The following is a 24444-nucleotide window of genomic DNA, read 5'->3' as shown; positions in this document are numbered from 1 at the left end:
GTAAGAGAGGAGGAAAGAAGAAAGAAAGAAGAGGAGGAGAGAAGATATAAAGAAGAAGAAGAAAGAAGATATAAAGAGGAAAGAAGAAACAAAGAAGAGGAGGAGGAAAAGGAAAGAAGAAATTTCAAAATCCCAGAGAGCGAAAATTGGGATTCTGAAGCGACATATCCTGCCTCTGCTCTCTGCCCCCAAAAGGTAAAAAGTAACTGGGGGATAAGATGTGTATGTGGCGCCAGGCCTGGAAGGTGCCACCATTAACCAGGTGTCCATGAAGTTCCAAACAAAAACAGCCCTTTTCAGGGCTACCCAATACTCTAGAAAAGAAATAACTATTAATTTGCCAATGTGTAGGTAGAGTAGTGTGTATATAAACACTAACTCTTATTTTAGATAGTGTGAGGGTATGAGTTTGTGTGTTTGTGTGTTTGTGTTTGTAAGAGCTCAGGTATGTTAGTGTGAATAGTAGATTATGGGTTTCTTAGCGTATGTGAAGAGTATAGTTAGGGTTTCATTATATGAAATGAGAAAGTAGGGGGATGTTTTCCTTCACGTACGCGCGATGTTGGGTCATGATCTAGGTAAGATCCATTTTATGTTTTAGAGGGATGTTTTCCTTCACGTTCGCGCTTTTCGTATAAGAACCCACAGTGCTCGTTGTTCAAACCATTCTGCAAAGAATACAAAGAAGATGGCTTCTAACCAAATGGACAAAATGGAAAAATTGCAAAACGTCCTCGACAATTTAGGAATGATAGAGCAAATGTTGGTTAACCTAAACGAGGATCACTATTCATATAGTCCCCATCGAGTGAAGATGGAGATAAACAATTTACGAAAAATGAAGGTAATCATCAGTGATCTGTTGAAAGAAATAAAGGAGGAGAAGGAGGATGAAGAGGAAAAGATAAGAATAAGAACATGGAACGAAAAAATTGAAAAAGAAGAGGAAAATGAGAAGAGGAAGAAAGAAGAAGAGGAGGAAGAGAAGAAAGAAGAGAAGGAGAAAAAAAAGAAGAGAAAGAGTGTTGGAGATAAAATAAGAACTTGGTGGAGGAAAAGAAGAAATTAGAAGAAGAAAAACCCAAAGGCCCTTTTCAGGGCCAGCCATATATCTCGAAAAGAGATAGTCTTTGAATTGCCTAAATTTAAATTTAAATTTTAAAAATTTTTTTTAAAATTTTTTTAAAAAAAAAAATCCCATGTTAAATTCCCCTTGTCCGTAGAGTGACCCACGATTTATTCCCATGTTAAATTCCCTTGTCCGTAAAGTGACCCACGATTTATTCCCATGTTAAATCCCCTTGTCCGTAAAGTGCCCCACGATTTTTCTCCATGTTAATTTTCCATTGTCCGTAAAGTGCCCCAAGGGTGTTTTTAATGCTAATTCCCATTGTCCGTAAAGTGCCCCCCTTCACTACTCTCAGCATGTGGACTGACGTTGAATCTTCCACCCTTGTGTCAACAATGATTTTTAGGACGGACATACCGATGTATGTGCGATCCAAATGGACAGTTGTCCATAGGACTGCCACATGCCTATGGATACGTAGGATTTACGTGGAGAGGCAAGGATGCCTCAAAAGAGTGTTAGTGTATGGTCCTACCATTAGACGAAACCTAAGGATAAGAAGTCACAGATGCCCTTTATGTTAAGGGCATATATAAACCCAAAGGCCCTTTTCAGGGCCACTCCAGTCTCTCGAAAAGAGATCGACTTTCAATTGCCTACCCCATTTTTTTTTTATTTTTTACAAAAACAAAAAAATAGAGACCCATCAGGTCGGGACCTTATTAAAATAGGGTCCCGACCCTGTTCCATTTCCCCTTGACGCTCAACAGTCCCATATTCCCATGTTCAATTTCCCTTGTCGCTATATGTTCCCAGGGTTTTTCTCCATGTTAAATTTACATAGTCGCTATATGTTCCCAGGGGTGTTTTAATGGTAAGTCCCGTTGTCGCTATAGGATCACCTTTCACTACTGATATCTTTGAAAAACATTTTGGAACTTTTCAGACATCAGGCTAATATGCTGGGCTTTCAAAACCATCAAGTATATAAAATGACCCATGGCTTTCATTAATTTATAATACAAGTCGCTTTTCCTTCGCTTTATATCTTCCAAATAAATATTGTGTTAAGAGTTATAAATGAGTAACACAATATTAAAACTTACCGTACTGTTATAGTTTTATGTTTTTCTTGCGATTAGAGTCTCGATCCTGTAAACCAATTTATTTCAATTTCATTATAACCTCTGAAAATGTTGCAAATGTTAATAAACGAAAATATTTCATTTAAAACATTTAATTAGTCCATTAAACGCTTTATTTCTTCATGGAGATTTTATTATGTTCGCACATATATAATAACACTTCTATGTAATCAAAGATCGCAAACTTCCTTAAAGTCAGCATTATATTTATGTTGTGTTGTAGAATGGTATTAAATTCAGTAAAATGGAAAATGACCACAAAAGTGCTTTAAATATAGCGACATTGGTTAAACAGATTTTATAAATTGTCAGATGATCCATTTATTATGGTTTGCAATTCAATTAATTAAGGGAACAATGATAAATCAGAACATTAAACAGGCGTAATCATATGACGAGACATATATTGCGGCATTGATAATTAAAAAAAGTCATTCCTTTACACGCCTGCTCATCATCATTTTTAAACAGATAACAGCTCTCTATATTGATTACGTTCTCATTTTCTTATTATAATTATTAATTGGGGCTTTTGTCCATAAATGAAGTATTGAATGTACCTTGGAAATAATGAAAAATATCATAATTTAAACAAATGTAAATGTCACATTTAAATCCAAGACGAAACATAATAATAGCCGGACTTTTGGTGCGAATCAATCCGTAATTTGGTCCGAATCCGTCCGTAATTTGGTGCGTAATTTGTTCCGAATCCGTCCGTAATTTGGTCCGAATCCGCCCGCAATTTGGTACAAAATAACCTGGTCCGAAACGGCAACGGTCCAAAAAGCCGAACGCAAGTCTCGACAGAAAAGGTATTCAGGTATTTTTTTTAAAAAGCAAGAAATATGATTGAGTTCAGTCTGCAACAAAAATATTAGCAAAACAGATTTTTAAATATTTAATACTATCATCAGTTTTAGAAAGCTGTTAGAACATACACCGTCAAACATATGATTCTGAAATTGTAACCACCAGGAGGCACAGGTGCTTGACGCGCGCGAGCTTGATGTTGAGGAAAAAAAGCCACAATAATCTGAAGGAAAAAAAATGATACAGAGTAACAAAAAAACATTAGATTACCACCATGACCCGTTCTGAATATAGGACCCTCTCTATCATAATATATAATTTGAGCCCGTCTCTTACATACAGTCGTAATAAAGTGTGCCCAGACGTCATGTAAACTCGATCCAGTTCTTACATCACTGCTATTTCAGTGCTTAGATTCTATATTTCCTCCACTAGTGTTATCTACATATCTCTTTCATTGGTCACCAAGTGTACGCTGATGACACCCAAATATACAAATCTAGCCACTCGACTGAAGTTGATGCTACCATCCAAGGTGTAGAGAGGTGCATTTCTGATGTGAAATCATGGATGACATGTAACAAGCTGCAGATGAATGATGATAAAACTGAGGCCAATCTGATTAAAACACAAAGACTTTCTCATTCACATCCTTTGCTTCAGACAATAAATGTCAGCAACACCAACATTAAATTCACATAGGCAGTACGAAACCTAGTTACAGTGGACAGTACTCTCACATTGCACCAATATGTCATGAACATATGCAAGGCTGCATATCTTGAGCTGAGACGCATCAGCTCCATTCTCAAGTATCTTTTAGTTGATGCCACTAAAACACTTGTGTGTTCATTAGTACTTTCAAGACAACTATTGTAACTCGATTCTCTCTGGTTCATCTCAATATCTACTCCAAAAAGTTCAAAACACAGTTGCTCTGTACCCTACACTGGCTATCCCTTCAATCCAGAATCAAACACAAAATTTTTTCTCTGTGCTACGTTTCAATGATGGACTCTAGTCCAACATACCTATCTGACCTCACCCATGTGTACACACCAGCAAGATACTTACGCTTCTCTTCTGACAATCATATACTCATTATTCCCACTATGAAAACAAAGTCAAATGGACAGCATTCTTTTGCATACCAGGGCCCAGCAACGTGGAATGAATTGCCCACTGAACTTAGACACAGTGATCACATTCAAGAGTGCTCTCAAAACACTTATTTCGACTGCAAGAACAAAGTTAAAGACCTAATAATGTTTCCTACCTTAAATATTCTCAGCATGTTTTTTCTATGTTTTCTAATTTCATGGTGTTTGTGTTTGTAATCGTATCATTATATATGTTTTTTTATCTTATAGGTGTTCACTGTTGTCTAATATTGTAAGGCGCTTAGAGCTTCTTGAGATTAGGCGCTATACAAAGTTCTCATTATTATTATTATTATTCTCATCATTTTTTTTTAAGTGCAATTGTATAACCTTATTTTGAAGGGAAAGAAACACTTGGCTGTAATGATTATAAAAACTAAATATCGCCCTATTTCAAACCTCCCATTTTTGTCAAAAATCATAAAGTTGTTTCGTCTCGTCTTATTTCTATCACAATTTGAGTATTTTCAGTCCACATACCAGGCTTGTCACAGCACCAAAACTGCCATTCTGAAACTACTTAATGATCTTCTCTTTGCATTGCATGGCAGAAAGATTTCAGGTCTCACTCTGCTTATCTGCAGCATTTGACACATTGTAGACCATGATACATTACTTCACCATCTCCAGCGAATATTTTGTATATGTGATGTATCAGTTATTCAGTCCACTTTTGTGGAGTTTAATATTTTTAATATGACAATATGTTAACGTATCACTTATGTGATACTGATTGGTCCAAACAGGCCCATGAAATTTTTGAGTATTATTCTCTTTTCTGATTGGCTGCAGTCATGGGAATTTGCTTAACCCTGACTTCTGGAACTTTTTGTTTCCATTAATACTATCAACATTTTGGTGGTCATTTTTTTAATTGATTGCCCAAAGGGAATGGGGGGGGGGAGAGAATGGTCACATCTGTCTGAATATGGCCTCCACAGGGGCTCATAGCATATGTGCTGAAAAATGATGAAGAAAAAACATACAAGAATAAAACGGCAAATAAAACAAAGGGTTTTGTTCAACTGGTAGCAGCTGGGGAGAGGAGTGGGTGGTATACATGTAATGTGGACTATACCCTATGTACAAGTGTGGTTTAAATGTTAACTTATAGGGATATGTATACTTGCCTCTGTACATAGAAGAATTTGGATATCAGCTGGTCTCCCACATGGCAGAAATTTATCCAACCACAGCATTTTTATGCTGTAAAATAGCTCAAATGAGCTAATGTTTCTTATTATGTGATGCAGTTCCGATTCTTAATAAAATTTCTTTCAGTACTGTAGTGTACTGTACCAAATCAAAATAATGCAAATATTCATTCACAAATATATTACAGTAAATATTGAATTTCTGTATTCACAATGTCTACACTGGCACATTTCTATGCATCATTCAGTTTTCTTGGTAACCAGACTACCTTGTCCACGGGGCCCCGAGTGGCCGAGTGGTCTAAAGCGCTCTCCGTTACAGATCACTGCCATCTCACCTCTGTCTGCGTGGGTTCGAGTCTCGGATTCAGCCTATGTGGGTATGTGAGAAAGCTTGCCAGTAGCTTCTCGTGGGTCAGTGGTTCTTTCCGGGGTTTTCCCGGGTTCTTCCTCCACCATTAATACTGGCCGCCCTGTATAGCCTATCGTGTGCTGAAAAATGGCGTTAAACCCTAAAGCAACAACAACAACCTTGTCCACACTGACAGCTCTCATTGTCTGTGCATCAGACAGCTCTCTTTGTCAATGCATCAGTCAGTTTTCCTTGTAACCTAACTACCCGGTCTACACAGAAACATTTCTGTGCATCAGTCAGTTTTCTTTGTAATCTGACTACCCTACAAAGAAAACTGACTGACTGATACAAAGACAAGATCTGTGAGCGTAGACAGAATAGTCTGGTTACAAACAAAACTGAGTGATGCATAGACAATTAGATCTGTCAGTGCAGACAGAGTAGTTAGGTTACAAACAAAACTGACTGATGCATGGACAATTAGATCTGTCAGGCAACAGACATAAGTGTTAAGCTGTTGATACAAAAATAATCATTTTGCTGCATTTTTATTTCCACAGTAAGTTACTGCATGTAAGCATAATGTTTTTGTCATAATAAAAAACAGAATATAAGATTTTTTCTCCCCTCATTCCAGAAACAATATGCAGTGTGATGATGATCCAACATAAGGTTTGTGGCAATGAACTGAAAGAGAGCCAAAAATCACAAATTTGATGTGACACCAGAGAGCCAAAAATCATGAAATTGATGTGACATCAGATAGCCAAAAGTCACGAAATTGATGTGACACCAGAGAGCCAAAAATCACAAAATTGATGTGACACCAGAAAGCCAAAAATCACAGAATTGAAGCGCCACAAGAAAGAGAGCCAAAATCATGAAAATTGATACCAGAAACAAGCAACTGATGAGAAAAAGAGAGACAACTTGATTCCAAATGAAACTTGTGATGATCATCTGCTGATTATTAGTATACAGGCTGCAAGTGTTTTCAAATAAATCTAACACGATTTTTAAAACTTTCTTGAGTGATTGAAGTTAGTTTTGTGGATATAAAGAGACACAAAGAGAATGCATGCCAAACATTTAAAAATGTTGCAGTGTTCTCTTGGTTGAAAAGTTAAATTGACCTAGTTTTTATTGTCTTGAAGAAAGTAACTAATTAAAGCAGTTATCTATTCCATTATGATATTTCCTTTGTATCGGAAATGCCGAACTTTTCAGGGACCTCATTCAACATGTATGATGTCAGCAGAAACATTTTTTGTGCGACACTCACGCTTAAGTCACAGGGGAAGCAGTGGTTCAAAGTTAGGAATGTTAAACGAAAATTACGCCAAAAAGTCTCTTAGTCATCTTCACAACAGATTTACCCTCTATTTCATCTCAGCAATATTATCTATGGTTTTATTTCTTCTTATAGCTATTATTGTTATTTTTATTTACGTGTCAATGCGACTTTTTCTACGTTTTCAGTTGAAGTTTACTTTACTTTTGGCGATGTTTGATATAGCAGCATTTGACTTCCGCTTCTTCAATAGGACTGCTATTTTTGTCATACATATACTTTTGTTGTTGTTAGGGGGCTTAGGCTTTATTATCATGCTATTTATTGATATGTAATTAATCTATCTTAATGGTAAGCTATATCTTTAATTGCCACTTGTTTTTTTAAGACCACCTTTTGACAAGCGATTACCATTATCTTTCATAATTTTTGTCATTACTGAATTATTGCAAATAAATACAATAGTTCTGGCATTTTTCAGTGCAATACTTATCATTTATGTAACTCATCCAATGTCACTATTGCCATGAATTTTCATGCACACGGCTTGAAAATTCCACTTGTCTGCTTGTATTTAAGAGTGGGTGGCTGAGGAAGGACACGTCACTTTTCCAAGATTCATGTCCAAACTTCGTTATCATGTACACTGTAATATAAGTAAAACTGATGCAGGTCAGGTACGTTTCAGGTCACAAGCCAACACTAGGATAAGTAACCAACTGAAATTTGTTTAGCCTTGATGCGTGTTCAAAATTCATTAAAAAAATCAGAATTTGTATAAAATTGTTTTAGCTGAATAACAAATGTATTAACAAATGTATCCATACAAGTTATTAGACTGAATAACAAATGTGTCCATACAAGTTATTAGACTGAATAACAAATGTGTCCATACAAGTTATTAGACTGAATAACAAATATATCCATACAAGTTATTAGACTGAATAACAGATGTGTCCATACAAGTTATTAGACTGAATAACATATATTCATACAAGTTATTAGACTGAATAACAAATGTGTCCATACAAGTTATTAGACTGAATAACCGTGTCCATACAAGTTATTAGACTGAATAACAAATGTGTCCATACAAGTTATTAGACTGAATAACAAATGTGTCCATACAAGTTAATAGACTGAATAACAAATGTGTCCATACAAGTTATTAGACTGAATAACAAATGTATCCATACAAGTTATTAGACTGAATAACAAATGTGTCCATACAAGTTATTAGACGGATACATTCAGAAAAACACTTGCATCCTGAAAAATAATAAATTGCATGATACAGTGGAACCAGTCTAATCCAAACACCTTCCGCTTAGCTGCCAAGTGTCCCATTTTTCTGATATTTGTCCCATATTTTAGACCTAAATAGAGATGCATGTTTTTCTTGTTAAAAATCCATTATTTTATTTAAAAATTAAAATTTTCTTTTAATTTTCTGTTTAGAATGGGCACCCGGTTCCATTCTGATAGAAATGTTGATTGCGCTATCACTGTATCTCATCTTCGTAATATTCAACTTCTAGTCACAAAGGTCTTGCATGGATTTTAAAACTAGGAGTCCAGGACTCCTGTTTTGGTAAAAATCCCACCAGCAAAAGTTGCAGTCCCCTCCCCTGAAAAACATGCGAATTAGAAGAACTATTAGTTGCCATTGAGTTTAGTTTATGCATTCTTTATAACATCGACTAAGCTCTTGAAGTCCATCAGAGTGGGACTGAATTTTGTCAATCCAAGGAAGGTTTTATTCCAAGCACTAAGCTAGGCATCACACACTTTCTTACACTTAGCTACTGTCCCATCAGAACTGTCAGTTTGAGCAGCTTTAGCACTCTTCTATGTCGCTGAGTGGTCTAAAGCGCTAACCGTTACTGATCACTGCCATCTCACCTCTGTCTTCGTGGGTTCAAGTCTCAGATTCAGCCAGTGTGAAAAAGCTTGTCTGTAGCTTCTCATGGGTCGGTGGTTCTTTCTGAGTTTTCCCGAGTTCTTCCTCCACCATTTATACTGGCTGCCATGTATAGCCTATCTTGTTATGAAAAATAGCATTAAACCCTACAACAACAACAAAACAATCATTACGATCTTCATCAGTTTGCCATTTAACACAAAAATACTTAGCCAAATTTGCAAATGGCATTTGTCTAAGTCTCAACATGTCTTGATTCTGAGGTCACGTGCACTGCTTATTCCGCTACACATGGAAATGAACACAACAATGAAAGCTAAAGTTGTTTATTATTTGATGTACTCTTATAAATGACCACATGTACATCCCTGGGTCTTGCTACCTCTGAACTCCCTGTGAATATCAGCAACTTTTCCCAACCAGCCACCAGTCAAAGCCTTTGAACTTGCTGCCAAGCTTTTGCATCATGTTTTTTTGATGTACTCTTATCATGGCAACAGGTACATCAGTGGGTCTTTCTGCCACAGAATTCTGTCATTGCAAATATCAGCAAATTTTCCCACCCAGCCACCAGTCTTTTAACTTGCCTCTCAGCTATTGCATCATGTTCTTTTGGTGTACTCTTATCATGGCAACATGTACATTAAAGGGTCTTGCATCCACTATGTTCTGTCATTGTAAATATCAGTACAGCTAATTGATAACACATTTTGCCACTAAGCAAGCAGCTGAAGTGGGACTGGCAAGTCTTTGAATTTTTCTGCCATGCGTATGGAGGACTCCCATCTTAGTGTACGAGATCAAAAATTGGCATCCAGATACATGTGATTAAGCATTTCTGAGACCTCCGAGTCATTTCGAAAAGGAAAGCAGAAGATTGAGAATTTTTTCCAGCAAAAAACTAAACAGAACTATTATGCTATCATGTTTAGATTTGTGAAACCAGCTAGTAAAGGAGAAAACTTTGCATTTTGCAAATTGTTTAATGTGATTTTGCAATTGGGCATGGAGGTGCCCAAGACATAAAACACCATGAAAAAGCTAATAAACATCAACTTGCTGCTTCATCAACTACAACACAGCCTGAACCAACAATATTTATAAATAGCAGAGAGAACCTCGACGTAATTTGATTGAGGTTTGGTTTACTAAATCTTCTTTAGAAACGAACCTTCTTCTTTTATTAACTAGTGTCGCTGGCAATTTATTTCACAAACTTATTCCAGACAGTAAAATCGCTGCTGAATTACTCGTGTGCTAGAACGAAAACAGTTCAGTAAGAAAATCACACATAATTCAGATGATCAATGAAAGATGTTTAACTTGAATCAATTGAAAAAAATGAGAAAAAAAACAAGGTGTAGAGAAGGCTCCTGTAAACTGCCTGTGTCTGAGTGTGTGTTGCACTCTTGCACCTTCTGAATGAAATGGAAAAGGGTGCTCGTTCAGAAGGTGCAAGAGTGCAATACATGCATGGTTGACATTAAATAATTAAGTAAGATACTGTCATTCTTTACTGATGGTTGTAGGTGTTATAAATTGTTATATATGCATTAAAGTTTCAGTATTTGTTCCTGAAAATCAATATTTTGATCATAAGCAGTCAGTATTTTTGTACTCGGGGGATTGGCATCTATGCCATTTGCGACTCGAAATTATGCTCAACATAGTGAAAATCCAAATATTAATGGAAATAAACTTCACTACTTTTACACATGGTTTTCAGTATTCAAATGCTTTTCATTCAAACATATAACACATATCATGCAGAAGGATGCATGGAAAGAGGAATCACACTATTAGCAGGGGTCACACTAACAGGTGAAGTGGGCGACTAAGTCACCTAAAAAATGTAAACTTCACCTTTTTTTATTATGAAAGCTAAAATGACATTGCCCTGTGATTTTTCTTTTAGAACACTGTATGTCCTTTTTGAGATGCTCCCTCGCCTTGACCAGGTTGATTTCAGTGTTTTGTTATAGCTGACTTTGAAATGTACACTTCAAGCCATCAAATGGTTGGTGTTGATATGTCAATTGTGCCCACAAACTATTGCACATTCACAAGTGTGTTTTGATGGCTGATTGATCACAAGTAAGTTAGCAACTATTACTGCCCGATTTCCAAGTTATCCTTTGATGACAAAAACATACAAACTTGTGTTTTGAAACTTAAGCTTATGTAAATAGCAATTTGTGTTTTAAGAATAGAATCTGCATCGTGATTATTTTAAATGCCGCAATTATTTTAACTGCCGCGTGTACATTATTTTCTTCATAAAGATCAGTTTGGAACCATAAGTGAACCCATCATGGAGTCATAATGACGGTCATAGCTAAGTCTGGGATTTACCACTTTATTAGATTGTCTCTTTTCATAAACCATTGGGCAAATATATTCCGGAAAATATACAATTCATAGAAAGCAGAGTCAAGATATTACGTTATTGAAGCTTTAGCTTTAAATGCTGATTTTGTAGCTCAGAAACATACAGGACAAAGCTGTATAGTGGAATTCGAGAGACACTCTAAGGTCAATGTTGTATTATGACCACTCATTTTTGTGAAAATACGAAGATAAAAAGTAGCAAAGAAAATACTATTTATCCAGTGTCTAATGTTACTACATGTACATAGACAAATAATAAAACCATATATTTGCAATCGTATCAATGGACTGTTTTAATGAAGCTAGAAAGTGAGTGGTTACATTAAGAAAACACGTTTCTAAAAATAGATGCACTTACATGTTGGCTGTGTCGATTCAATTGAAAAAAGGTTTTAGTTCATTCTGACTTTAATTCTTCATTGTGTTGTGTATGAACAGTTACCGTAAACTTTTACCCACAACAAAGAAATTAGGACAAACAGTATGTTCTCAAAGACGTGTGCATTTTCTCTCATGTACATGATACAGGTGTTGTTTCAGTCAAGTTAAGAAATCTTTTCAACTGCCAGTTCATAGTGAACTTTTAGAAAGTAAAATGAAAAATTCTTGATTAAGGGCAGTTGATTAAGCATTTGTACTAATTTACAATTAAAATACTGTAATCTATACATGCTGGGAAATAGAGGACATAATTCAAATAAGAGAATGAAAACAACACACACACACACACACACACACACACACACACATATATATATATATATATATATATATATATATATATATATATATATATATATATATATATATATGCAATGCATTGCTCCCAGATCTGCCTGTATAGCTCTCACTTCTCCCTCTTCTGTCCAAGAGGAGGTCACTTCTTCCTAAAATTCGAGTCTAGATTGATCCCAGTATTAGGACCACTTCAGTGAAACATACTTTGGTCACATCGAAGGCACTTTCACCATCGAGTAGCCATCTGTGATAGTAACTCAGAATTTTATGTAATTTTCATATGAATTCTATGTAACAAAAGTACACTGGAATATACTTTTTTTTTAAAGTGCCTTCCTAGAGATACAGGGATGACACTATTAATGTGTAGTGGTCATCCAAAGAGGTAGTTTCAAATTCCGTATTATTTTTATATGAATTCTGTCAGTAATCAGATTACCCTGGCTTATGGGGGGGGGGGGGTGAAGTGCTTTGCCTGGGTACCATGTATGTTTAAATGGAACAGGACTTAATGTGTCTGAATACTATCTACATTATATTTTTCTGCAGAAAAAAATCCAAAAGAAACTTCTATGGAATTGAAGTTTGCATTTTGCAAAAAGTTGATTGTCATTCATGATCTCATTAAAATCAAGATTTAATTACAATAATTGATCCCACCGGTGTGCATAAGTGTTCATGTTCTGTTGAGTTTTGGAATTCTTGATTCATTTTTTAGTAACCTCAGTGTTGAGTTTTGGCATTCCTGATTTGCTTATTCTTGATAACAAATCCAAATAAATTTTGAGTTCTGGGATTCCAGATCCACTTATTTGTAATAACCTATCTGAATAAATGTCGACTTTAGGAATTCCTGATCCACTTACATATAATACCTATCAGAATAAATGTTCCATTTCATGTTAAATGTGAAAGATGTATTTTGACTGGTGAATTGAAAGGTTAGCAGGCAAGAATTTGTATCAACATCTGTCAGATGTCCAAGGATCTAGATTTTGTTAGACTGGTTCCACTTACTATGTTTCTTTAGCAAAGTACTTGCTAAAGGGCCTAATAGAATCCAAAATAAAGATCAGAGTGACTTTCTGTGCACATGAAAAATGAATATGTATTTTGTGTGTCACACAACCACTCAAACTCCAAAAAGCTGTCTATAAATTCATAAGAAAGTTGCACAGACTTTGTTTTGTACTCTTTTTCTGTACGTTTCTTTTAAAATACCATTTTATTTTGCTTCTTTAAAATACCATTTTGTGCCTTCATAAACATATTTCATAGAACTAGTTTTATCTTGAAGATGAAATGTCATTGAATTCATACAAATTACCAGAGAAGAATTCTGTGAAATTATGTGCTCTGTTACATAATCCAAAAACTCGGTGCATTCAGTGCAGAATGAAAACATGCAACAGTCTTAGAAAGACACAGCTAAATGCAAAACCTTAATGTTGATGTGAACAAGAATGGTAAATTCTGTCAGATTAATATTTTGTCTTGTCTATGCTTTGAAATGGAGACTATTAGTTACATGTTAAATAGTATATAGATAACATCTTAACTGTCTTAAGCCCCATAGATGTGCTGAACACAAGGGGTTATAGGGTTCAAGACAATAATGTACATATTAAGAGAATGTATCTATCAGAGGACTTGTGGATTAGAGAAGACATAAGCCTACTGTTTTCACTCTACACTTAATATTGCAGTCCCGAGTGGTCTAAAGCACTCTCCTGGATCACTGCATCTCACCTCTGCGTGGGTTCGAGTCTAGGATTCAGCCATTGTGGGTATGTGAGAAAGCTTGCCAGTAGCTTCTCGTGGGTCGGTGGTTCTTTCCGGAGTTTTCCCAGGTTCTTCCTCCACCATTAATACTGGCCGCCATGTATAACCTATCGTGTGCTGAAAAATGGCGTTAAACCCCACAACAACCAACCACCATTAATACTGACCGCCATGTATAGTCTATCATGTGCTGAAAAATGGCATTAAACCCTACAACAACAACAACAACTACACTTAATATTCTTGTACTTTTGACTCTTGTCTGTGCCAAATGTTCCATGTGGTAAACAGAGATGAAGTATTACCTGATGATTAACTATCTCAGCCAAACTTCCTTCGTCCATGAACAGCAATCTGTTTGAAGCAGATACCTCCTTTTGGCCAAAAACTTCTGCAGAATTGCTGATGAATCAGCATCATTTAATTAAAATTTTGCTGATGGGAGGGGGCATAGGATTTTTACTGATAGTAAAGCACACAGTAAGACATTTCAATTCAAATTTCAAAACCATTTCATATATTTAGATCATAAATTAGATATTTACATTTTAAGTGAAGGCTGTCTGCTGTTTATTTTACCCAAATGTGTATTCAAGTTATCATGCGATTTGCACCTCATTTGTAAAGCACATTATCTAGTTATAACCTTACACCCTGCAAGAATAATGTTAAAAAAAATAGTGGAAGTTCATATCGTGATAATAGACAATAATAATGTTGACAGAAATACTGGAAGTTCATATCGTGATAATAGACCATTTATGTTTGAATATTTTTCTTACTAATAATAAATTGATAAATTTTGTGCAACAAACATTTGTATTCAGAAATATGTACCCATTGACATGTCATCCTTATTGTAAAAATAATTAAAACAATATGCCAGAAAAGTGATAATGTTTTATCTTATTGGCTGCATACCAGATATGCATAATTACTGGTTATATTATGAAAATAACCAAGTGCCTTTCGTAAGTACATTTCAAGGTAGACAATTCTGGTTGGTATCAAACCCAAGTACCTTTCCTAAGTACATGTCAAGGTAGACAATTCTGGTTGGTATCAAACCTAAGTGCCTTTGCTAAGTACATGTCAAGGTAGACAATTCTGATTGGTATCAAACCTAAGTGCCTTTCCTAAGTACATGTCAAGGTAGACAATCTTGGTTGGTATCAAACCCAAGTACCTTTCCTAAGTATATGTCAAGGTAGACAATTCTGGTTGGTATCAAACCCAAGTACCTTTCCTAAGTATATGTTAAGGTAGACAATTCTGGTTGGTGTCAAACCCAAGTACCTTTCCTAAGTATATGTTAAGGTAGACAAATCTGGTTGGTATCAAACCCAAGTGCCTTTCCTAAGTACATGTCAAGGTGGCCTATCTTGGTTGGTATCAAACCCATGAATGCTGAAAATTATGCATCAAATGCTCTACCAACTGAGCAATTGTGGGTCCTTGTGAAAATGAAATTTAACCAGTCTTCCACTTCTAAAGCCATGTATCATAATTGATTTCAATCCATTACAAAGCCATGTATCTTAATTGATTTCAATCCATTACAAAGCCATAAATCTCAATTGATTTCAGTCATAAAGCCATGTATCATAATTGATTTCAATCCATTACAAAGCCATAAATCTCAATTGATTTCAATCATAAAGCCATGTATCATAATTGATTTCAATCCATTACAAAGCCATAAATTTCAATTGATTTCAATCATAAAGCCATGTATCATAATTGATTTCAATCCATTATAAAGCCATGTATCTTGATTGATTTCAGTCTATTACAAAGAGCCATGTATCTTAATTGATTTCAATCCATTACAAAGTCATGTATCTTAATTGATTTCAATCCATTACAAAGCCATAAATCTCAATTGATTTCAATCATAAAGCTATGTATCCTAATTGATTTCATTCCATTATAAAGCCATGTATCTTGATTGACTTCAGTACATTACAAAGAGCCATGTATCTTGATTGATTTCAGTCCATTACAAAGAGCCATGTATCTTGATTGATTTCAGTCCATTACAAAGAGCCATGTATCTTAATTGATTTTAATCCATTATAAGCCATGTATCTCAGTTATTTCAATCAATCATAAAGCAATGTATCTTGATTGATTTCAATTCATTATAAAGCCGTATATCTAGTTGATTTCAATCCATTATAAAGCCATATACCGTAACTGACTTTAATCTGTTAGATTCATCAAGAAAGAAAGAAATGATTCCAATGCAAAATTTTAAGTATAAATGGAGATCACATCTCAATCGAATGTTGATCGAAAAAAAAGGTGAAAATCAAATTTGACCTTGCAAGTTTAGTTTAATGCATATAGTGCTCTAAAAAGTAATTGAATACAAGTGAAATTTATGATTGTTATATGTAAAACCCTAATTGTTAATGCAAGTAAACCAAGATTAAGAAAGTGAATGCAGCAACACATCAGCTGTCTAGTTGAAATACATTCCAGAGTAGGCTACATAAAAATTCAAAAACCCAAAGTGGAACGAACTTTTTAGATGAAGTTTTCTGTGGTTTTGTGTCCACCACAAGCTGTAGAAAAGAGAACAATTTCTCCTCATGTTATTTGAGTGATGAAAGAGTATTTGACTGATACAAGTCATTCTTATGATGGCGAGTATTTGACTGATACAAGTCATTCTTGTGATGACAAGTATTTGACTGATACAAGTCATTCTTATGATGGCAAGTATTTGACTGATACAAGTCATTCTTGTGATGACAAGTATTTGACTGATACAAGTCATTCTTATGATGGCAAGTATTTGACTGATACAAGTCATTCTTGTGATGACAAGTATTTGACTGATACAAGTCATTCTTATGATGGCAAGTATTTGACTGATACAAGTCATTCTTGTGATGACAAGTATTTGACTGATACAAGTCATTCTTATGATGGCAAGTATTTGACTGATACAAGTCATTCTTGTGATGGCAAGTATTTGACTGATACAAGTCATTCTTGTGATGGCAAGTATTTGACTGATACAAGTCATTCTTGTGATGACAAGTATTTGACTGATACAAGTCATTCTTGTGATGACAAGTATTTGACTGATACAAGTCATTCTTGTGATGACAAGTATTTGACTGATACAAGTCATTCTTGTGATGACAAGTATTTGACTGATACAAGTCATTCTTATGATGGCAAGTATTTGACTGATACAAGTCATTCTTGTGATGACAAGTATTTGACTGATACAAGTCATTCTTATGATGGCAAGTATTTGACTGATACAAGTCATTCTTGTGATGACAAGTATTTGACTGATACAAGTCATTCTTATGATGGCAAGTATTTGACTGATACAAGTCATTCTTGTGATGGCAAGTATTTGACTGATACAAGTCATTCTTGTGATGGCAAGTATTTGACTGATACAAGTCATTCTTGTGATGACAAGTATTTGACTGATACAAGTCATTCTTGTGATGACAAGTATTTGACTGATACAAGTCATTCTTGTGATGACAAGTATTTGACTGATACAAGTCATTCTTGTGATGGCAAGTATTTGACTGATACAAGTCATTCTTGTGATGACAAGTATTTGACTGATACAAGTCATTCTTATGATGGCAAGTATTTGACTGATACAAGTCATTCTTATGATGGCAAGTATTTGACTGATACAAGTCATTCTTATGATGGCAAGTATTTGACTGATACAAGTCATTCTTGTGATGACAAGTATTTGACTGATACAAGTCATTCTTATGATGGCAAGTATTTGACTGATACAAGTCATTCTTGTGATGACAAGTATTTGACTGATACAAGTCATTCTTGTGATGACAAGTATTTGACTGATACAAGTCATTCTTATGATGGCAAGTATTTGACTGATACAAGTCATTCTTGTGATGGCGAGTATTTGACTGATACAAGTCATTCTTGTGATGACAAGTATTTGACTGATACAAGTCATTCTTATGATGGCAAGTATTTGACTGATACAAGTCATTCTTGTGATGGCAAGTATTTGACTGATACAAGTCATTCTTGTGATGACAAGTATTTGACTGATACAAGTCATTCTTATGATGGCAAGTATTTGACTGATACAAGTCATTCTTGTGATGACAAGTATTTGACTGATACAAGTCATTCTTATGATGGCAAGTATTTGACTGATACAAGTCATTCTTGTGATGACAAGTATTTGACTGATACAAGTCATTCTTGTGATGACAAGTATTTGACTGATACAAGTCATTCTTATGATGGCAAGTATTTGACTGATACAAGTCATTCTTGTGATGACAAGTATTTGACTGATACAAGTCATTCTTGTGATGGCAAGTATTTGACTGATACAAGTCATTCTTGTGATGGCAAGTATTTGACTGATACAAGTCATTCTTGTGATGACAAGTATTTGACTGATACAAGTCATTCTTGTGATGGCAAGTATTTGACTGATACAAGTCATTCTTGTGATGGCAAGTATTTGACTGATACAAGTCATTCTTGTGATGGCGAGTATTTGAATGATACAAGTCATTCTTGTGATGGCAAGTATTTGACTGATACAAGTCATTCTTGTGATGACAAGTATTTGATACAAGTCATTCTTGTGATGGCAAGTATTTGACTTATGGAACTGTTAGTGTACTGAACTTTTCTAATGGAGAAAAACACAACAGACTAAAACATTCAAAAAAATATTGTTTACTTAATACTCAACCATATCACACATATACAGTATCAAACATATATATATATAAGCATACACAGCTTCTGGCTGCAAATAAGACAAGTAAAGCAGAAAACCCTCCTTTTCTTACACTGTCAAACAAGGGACTAGATTTCTTGTTTTCGATGCAATATTAGAACACTGTCTTTATTCACTGATGATACATTTAATTTGCTTAAACTAGTGCTGTTAATAAAAAAAAACACTTCATACGATCAGTATTTTATAAGTCAAAAAGACTGCTCATTACAGACGATGTTGCTGGGCAATCATATTTTGCAGTCCAGTTGGCAGCCATGCATTTTAGAATAGTTTCTTTTCTACCCCTGAATAATTGAGTAAATAATATAAATGTACACAGTGTTTGGATTTGTAAAATGTTGCAAGATTTAAAGACTACCTCATGCAAGTCAAAAATGTCAGGGATATGAACGTTACAAAATAAACTCCAGGGAACATGAATATTTTGGGCTTGTTAAATACATTTCTCATTATACAGATCATGTATATACTTCATTATATAGATGACACAAATACAATCATTACTTCAAATTCACATATTTTTGTTTTTGTGGGCATCTAAATTCATGGACTAGACAAGGGGTTCTATCGTTTCCACACTTTCATGGGTATTTAAATTCATGGATTAAAAAAGCTGTTTTATTGTTTCTAGAGAAAGACCATTGTTCATTGGTCTCTGAATTCACGTTTTGTAGCAACCACAAAAATCAATGTATATATATTTGCCTGCAAGTCAGATCCTACTGGCAATAACATACCGGTAACCCTGATCTGATGTTGTATAATGCACTAGCAGATCAGGATCTATGTCATTTATTCTACTGATTACTCCTTACAAACTGCAAAGACCCATATCTGCCAGCACATTATACATGGCCAGACCATGATCTATGCAATTCGTAGTTTTATGTGTAATATAAGCAGGTATATATTGTACTTGAAAACTGATACCCAACAAAAAATAGTGAATTCATAGTACACGTGATTCTTTTGCTTCTTATAACTGTATATAATGATAAACTATGTAAGAATTCAATGCAATTTCCCTTCCCCAATATAAGTATATAGATCTGAAGTTCACACAAACATGGCTGCTTTTAATTTCATGCTTTGCATCACAAGTCTACAATTAATGACATCAATGTTGAATATATAGAAAAAATCTTTTCCAGCATAACATTCATTTCTCAATTTTTTTCTAATTATGGAGATCTCTTGCTTACAAATGCTGGAGATGATTTTTTTAAAATTCTTTTATCACAGATATAAAATATTGTATATTTGAGTAAAACATTCCACGATGACAGGGAACCATTTCCGATAACCTATGCTGGCTTTGAGTGGTTATTAATTTAGTACGCAATTTAGGTTGATAATTTTAAATTTTCCAGCTCTGAACGTTATATTTGTTTTCATCTGTAAACATGGATTTATGACTTCAAGCCTCTTGTTACACATAGTTTGGATAGGTCTTATAAATTTATATTTACTTTTAAGACTGCTAGTTTGTGAAATCTTAACTCCTTGATCCATAAGAGTATTTTACAGGCCCACTCGTCTTTAATAGTTTGCTATGTTGGCACTAGTAAATATGGCTGCTTGGTGATTACTAAACTAAGGTTCTCAATGACCTGGATCTTTGCTCAAATTATGCAGTTCCAAATTAAACTTTATATGCAGAAACCATTATTTTCTGACCAGACTTGCCATAAACATGATTCCTGACCTTTAGGCCACAGAATCTAAAAACTTTTTCAGCATCCTATGTTCAAGCTATCCACAAAGTTTGGTAGAGAAACCTGTTCTTGAATAACAGTTGTACTGCAAAACTCATTTTACTTCAAGCCAAATGACTGACATTCCAATAAAAAATCAGCAAAAACTATTCAGTTACCTTGACATTTGGCCTTTTGACCCAAAAAATCAATCAACTTTTTTTTATCCCATCTGTAAGTCATCAAAACTTAAATCAACACTTTTGTGCAGAAACCACACAAGCCATTTTGCTTCTTAAAGTCACAGTGAGCTTGTCTGTATGTTTGTTTCATACCTCAAGTGCAAGCAATCCAGTTTGGTCTCGTTCAGTAGGTAGAACTAATCTTAATGTGCAGAAATCATTTATCATCTTTCAGTTAGTGACCTTGACCTTTGAACCCACATCAACAAAGTTTGGTCCAGTTATGTGGTACAAAAATTTTATTGTTCAGAAACTATTTTCTTCTTTCAATCATAGTGACTTTGACCTTTTGGCCCTGGAATCAATAGACTTCATCCTTACCCCTTATGAATTTCATTGCCAAGTTTGGTAACTAGATGATGGAGAATCTGAGCTGAAAAAATAGTTCAGAGATGTATTGTTAGATGGATGGAAAGAATCATTTCTGTCATTCATTGTAAATGTCTTCATGACTGACATAAATGTTTTCACATTATCATCCTGGGCTTTCACACATGACATAAAATTGTATATATCTAGGGTTAATGTAACAAATTTTACAAATCTAATATCATGCCAACATGATTAAATGCCACACAATGACTTATGGAATATGGCTCTTGTTACCATGGGTCAACAAGATTATACTTCTTTTAATTGTAGCTACGGACCATCTGGTGTGGTGCTGCAATGAGTACAACACAATTCTGATATACCTTAGACTCAAGGCTAAACTGGGGACTTTAGTACACATGTACAGAAGAACAATTCTGATATACCTTAGACTCAAGGCTAAACTGGGGACTTTAGTACACATGTACACAAGAACAATTCTGATATGCCTTAGACTCAAGGCTAAACTGGGGACTTTAGTATACATGTACTGAAGAACAATTCTGATATACCTTAGACTCAAGGCTAAACTGGGGACTTTGGTATACATGTACACAAGAACAATTCTGATATACCTTAGACTCAAGGCTAAACTGGGGACTTTGGTATACATGTACACAAGAACAATTCTGATATACCTTAGACTCAAAGCTAAACTGGGGACTTTAGTACACATGTACACAAGAACAATTCTGATTCTAATTCTAATTCTAGCAAGGCTAAACTGAGGACTTTAGAACCGTATTTGCCAGCCTCTAAGTCGATGCAAAGGATAAGACAAATGAACAGATTTGGCAAATTTTCCATTCTTCATCCATATATGAGTTCATGTTGAGTATAAGACAAGGCCAGATCAACACCTCAGCTTTGCCTTTTCACTTTGTTCCGCACAGCATCATGAATTTTATCCTATCTGTAACTCATGAACCTTTCTGATCTGGATCAATAAATGTAACTAAAAGTACCTAATTTGTTTCACACGAAGTATTTTAAATGTGTTATGTACTTTGTTTCACACGAAGTATTTTAAATGTGTTATGTACTTTGTTTCACACGAAGTATTTTAAATGTATTATGTACTTTTAGCTACATATAATGATGCTGACCTGAAAATTTATTGAGTTACAGATAGGATAAAACTCATGGTGCTATGTGGAGTTAACTATAATAACTTCTGGTTTCATAAATATCAATGTATGTTATTTCAGATTATCAGTAATAGGGAAATTGCATCATTGCTAAAAATATGCTTTTTCCACATCTTTTTTTTTTTTTGGGGGGGGAGAGATGCATATATATTCCCTCGCAATTTTCTTTTTGCACTAGTGATCAAAAACCAAAAAATATGGACCAATATATATGAGAGAGAGATATTCCAGGTCTTTGTGCATTTTTTTCCTTCACCATACTGCCCCTGTTTAGCTGAAGCTTTTGTCAAAGAGAGAATAAAATTAATAAATTAAATAGTAAAATTTATGTAAAGTATGAAAATACATACCATACTCCTTCAGGATTTGAATATTCGCAATAGTTATTTCCATACAGACTCCATTTATTAGGTTAAATCCCAAGAATGACCATTTCTCATAATTTTCTTTGCAAGTATAATGACCTCGCTATTCCCAACAAACAAGATTCTTTTTTTCAAGTGTATGTACTCTTGTTGTACTTAGGCAGTAATTGTTTTTAATCTTTGCTCATGCTATATGTTACTTTAAATTACTGTCAGTCCTATCAGCAAATTCAAATGATGTCACTGGTTGAGAAATTTACACCTGGCATTTCCTTTCATTGTACCATATTCATAATACCCATGGTCAGCCCCATTTCCCTATGTGTAGCCTCACTAATCTGATCTGGTCTGCCAAATGTTAACCCCAAACAGGTATTAACTCTGGAAACCTGACAACCATAGCATATTTAATTAGCATGTACATACAACTACAAAGCCACTTGATTCATGAACAATGGAAGTGATAACTAAAACTAGAAGGAATTGCTTACCTAGTGGTATTAATTGATAATGGAATATAGTACTGCACTTTTGTACATGAGTATGAACACAATCATCAAGTAAGTGAACAGTAAAAGAATACCGTACAATCATAGTAAATACATCTCTCTCTCTCTCTCTCACTGTCCCTCTCATAATGGGGCATAATTTTTATTTGATCATTAGATGCAGTAAGAAAACTGTGATTCAATATCTGCCTCTGTCATGATTATTCATCTTCTAACTTTTCAATTCTAACACACCCATATCAAATTTAAACAACGTATATTACAAACAACATATATTACTAATGCATGCTGCTTTAGCGTAATAACATCTTGATCATGTAATTGCTTCAAATCCTCAATGCGGAGTCATATATCTTTTTATACATGATCTTTTCCCCCAAATGAAATATGTTTTTACACATTTTTTGTACTTTTGGAGGATTTTTTCTATAGGAAAAATGATGTGACATAAGATAAAGTGATCTGGATATTTAAGTCAATATGGAGTACAAGACGAAGCTACAATTTTCTGGTCAAAAAGTATCGTCTTAAAGTCCAGCAAATACGGTACTCATGTAGACCAGAACATTTCTGATATACCTTAGACACAAGTCTAAGCAGGGAACCTGATATGCATCAAATGTGGTACTGCAATGAGTACTTGAACACACCAGAACAATTTCGATATGCCTTAGACACTAATCTAAACTGGAGACTTTAGTCTTCATGTACACCAGTACAATTAGGATATACTTCAGACACAAGACTAAACTAGGGACTTTAGATCTCATAAAAAGGGAGAGGGTTCTAACTGGCAATTAAAGAACCTGTTATTTATGATTTCTCTCAATAAAAATTGTGCTTGATAGTAACAACACAGGATCATTCTCTGGGATACAGGTGAGGTCTATATAAAATATCATTTTAAAAACAAGGAAGAATACATCCTCACAACCTATTTTTTTTATCCATAATATTTCAAGCTACAATAGCTGAAACTTTATCCAATCATAATCAATATATTCTGAACTTTAAACAGGATCACTCAAGATGAGGTAGAGTTCTAAATTTGGCACCCATTGCAGCCCTAAGCAGCTTTTACCATATTACTTAACTCTTAACCTTCTGACTTCATTTCTGACAAATCAAACAATGGCCACCTCCTGTATGGGTTCATTGTCAATAAATCTGTGAAACTCAAAGCGACTCAGATCTATTGTTTTATACTCTCCATCAATTAGGAGCTCCATTAGTGCACGGCCAATTGGAATGGCATGTTGGATTCCATGGCCACTCAGTCCATTAGCAAAGAGCATGTTTGTATGGTAAGGATGATGACCAATCACAAGATTTTGGTCAAATGTGTTGTAGTCATAGAAACCAGCCCAGGCACTCTTCAACTGTGAAAACAAGATGTATAGAAGCAATAAATACAACAGCTATGCTTTAAATAACAGAATATACAAGCTAATTAGAAAGAATAAACATACCTTATTTTGAGTTCTAACACAGATACTTTGTATTAAATATGTATAGTTT

The 24444-nt window shown here is 34.7% G+C and overlaps 1 protein-coding gene and 1 long non-coding RNA gene across 4 annotated transcripts in view; one reads left to right on the top strand and one right to left on the bottom strand.

Moving 5' to 3' along the window:
• The first annotated feature begins 2932 nt into the window (after positions 1–2932).
• LOC149780451 (uncharacterized) lies at positions 2933–7460 on the top strand. 2 transcript variants are annotated; one of them, XR_016415090.1, is made up of 2 exons: positions 2933–3029; positions 6334–7460. It is a non-coding gene; the product is annotated as an uncharacterized LOC149780451 (long non-coding RNA). The 2 variants fall into 2 exon arrangements; XR_016415091.1 differs by having other exon boundaries at positions 2942–3037.
• Positions 7461–18513: 11053 nt separating this feature from the next.
• The window catches only part of LOC149780450 (FAD-dependent oxidoreductase domain-containing protein 1-like), a 56357-nt gene continuing 50426 nt past the window's right edge, over positions 18514–24444 (bottom strand). For both annotated transcript variants that reach the window (XM_089937391.1, XM_089937390.1), the window contains exon 11: positions 18514–24305. In XM_089937391.1, the coding sequence (XP_089793517.1) occupies positions 24051–24305 (255 nt within the window). In that variant the 3' untranslated portion in view covers positions 18514–24050. The remainder of the gene's footprint in view (positions 24306–24444) is intronic.

This window comes from Sinohyriopsis cumingii, chromosome 16 (assembly GCF_028554795.1).
Source record: "Sinohyriopsis cumingii isolate HCF-2022 chromosome 16, ASM2855479v2, whole genome shotgun sequence".
Lineage (NCBI taxonomy): Eukaryota > Metazoa > Mollusca > Bivalvia > Unionida > Unionidae > Sinohyriopsis > Sinohyriopsis cumingii.
This window is presented reverse-complemented; position numbering and strand designations above follow the sequence as displayed.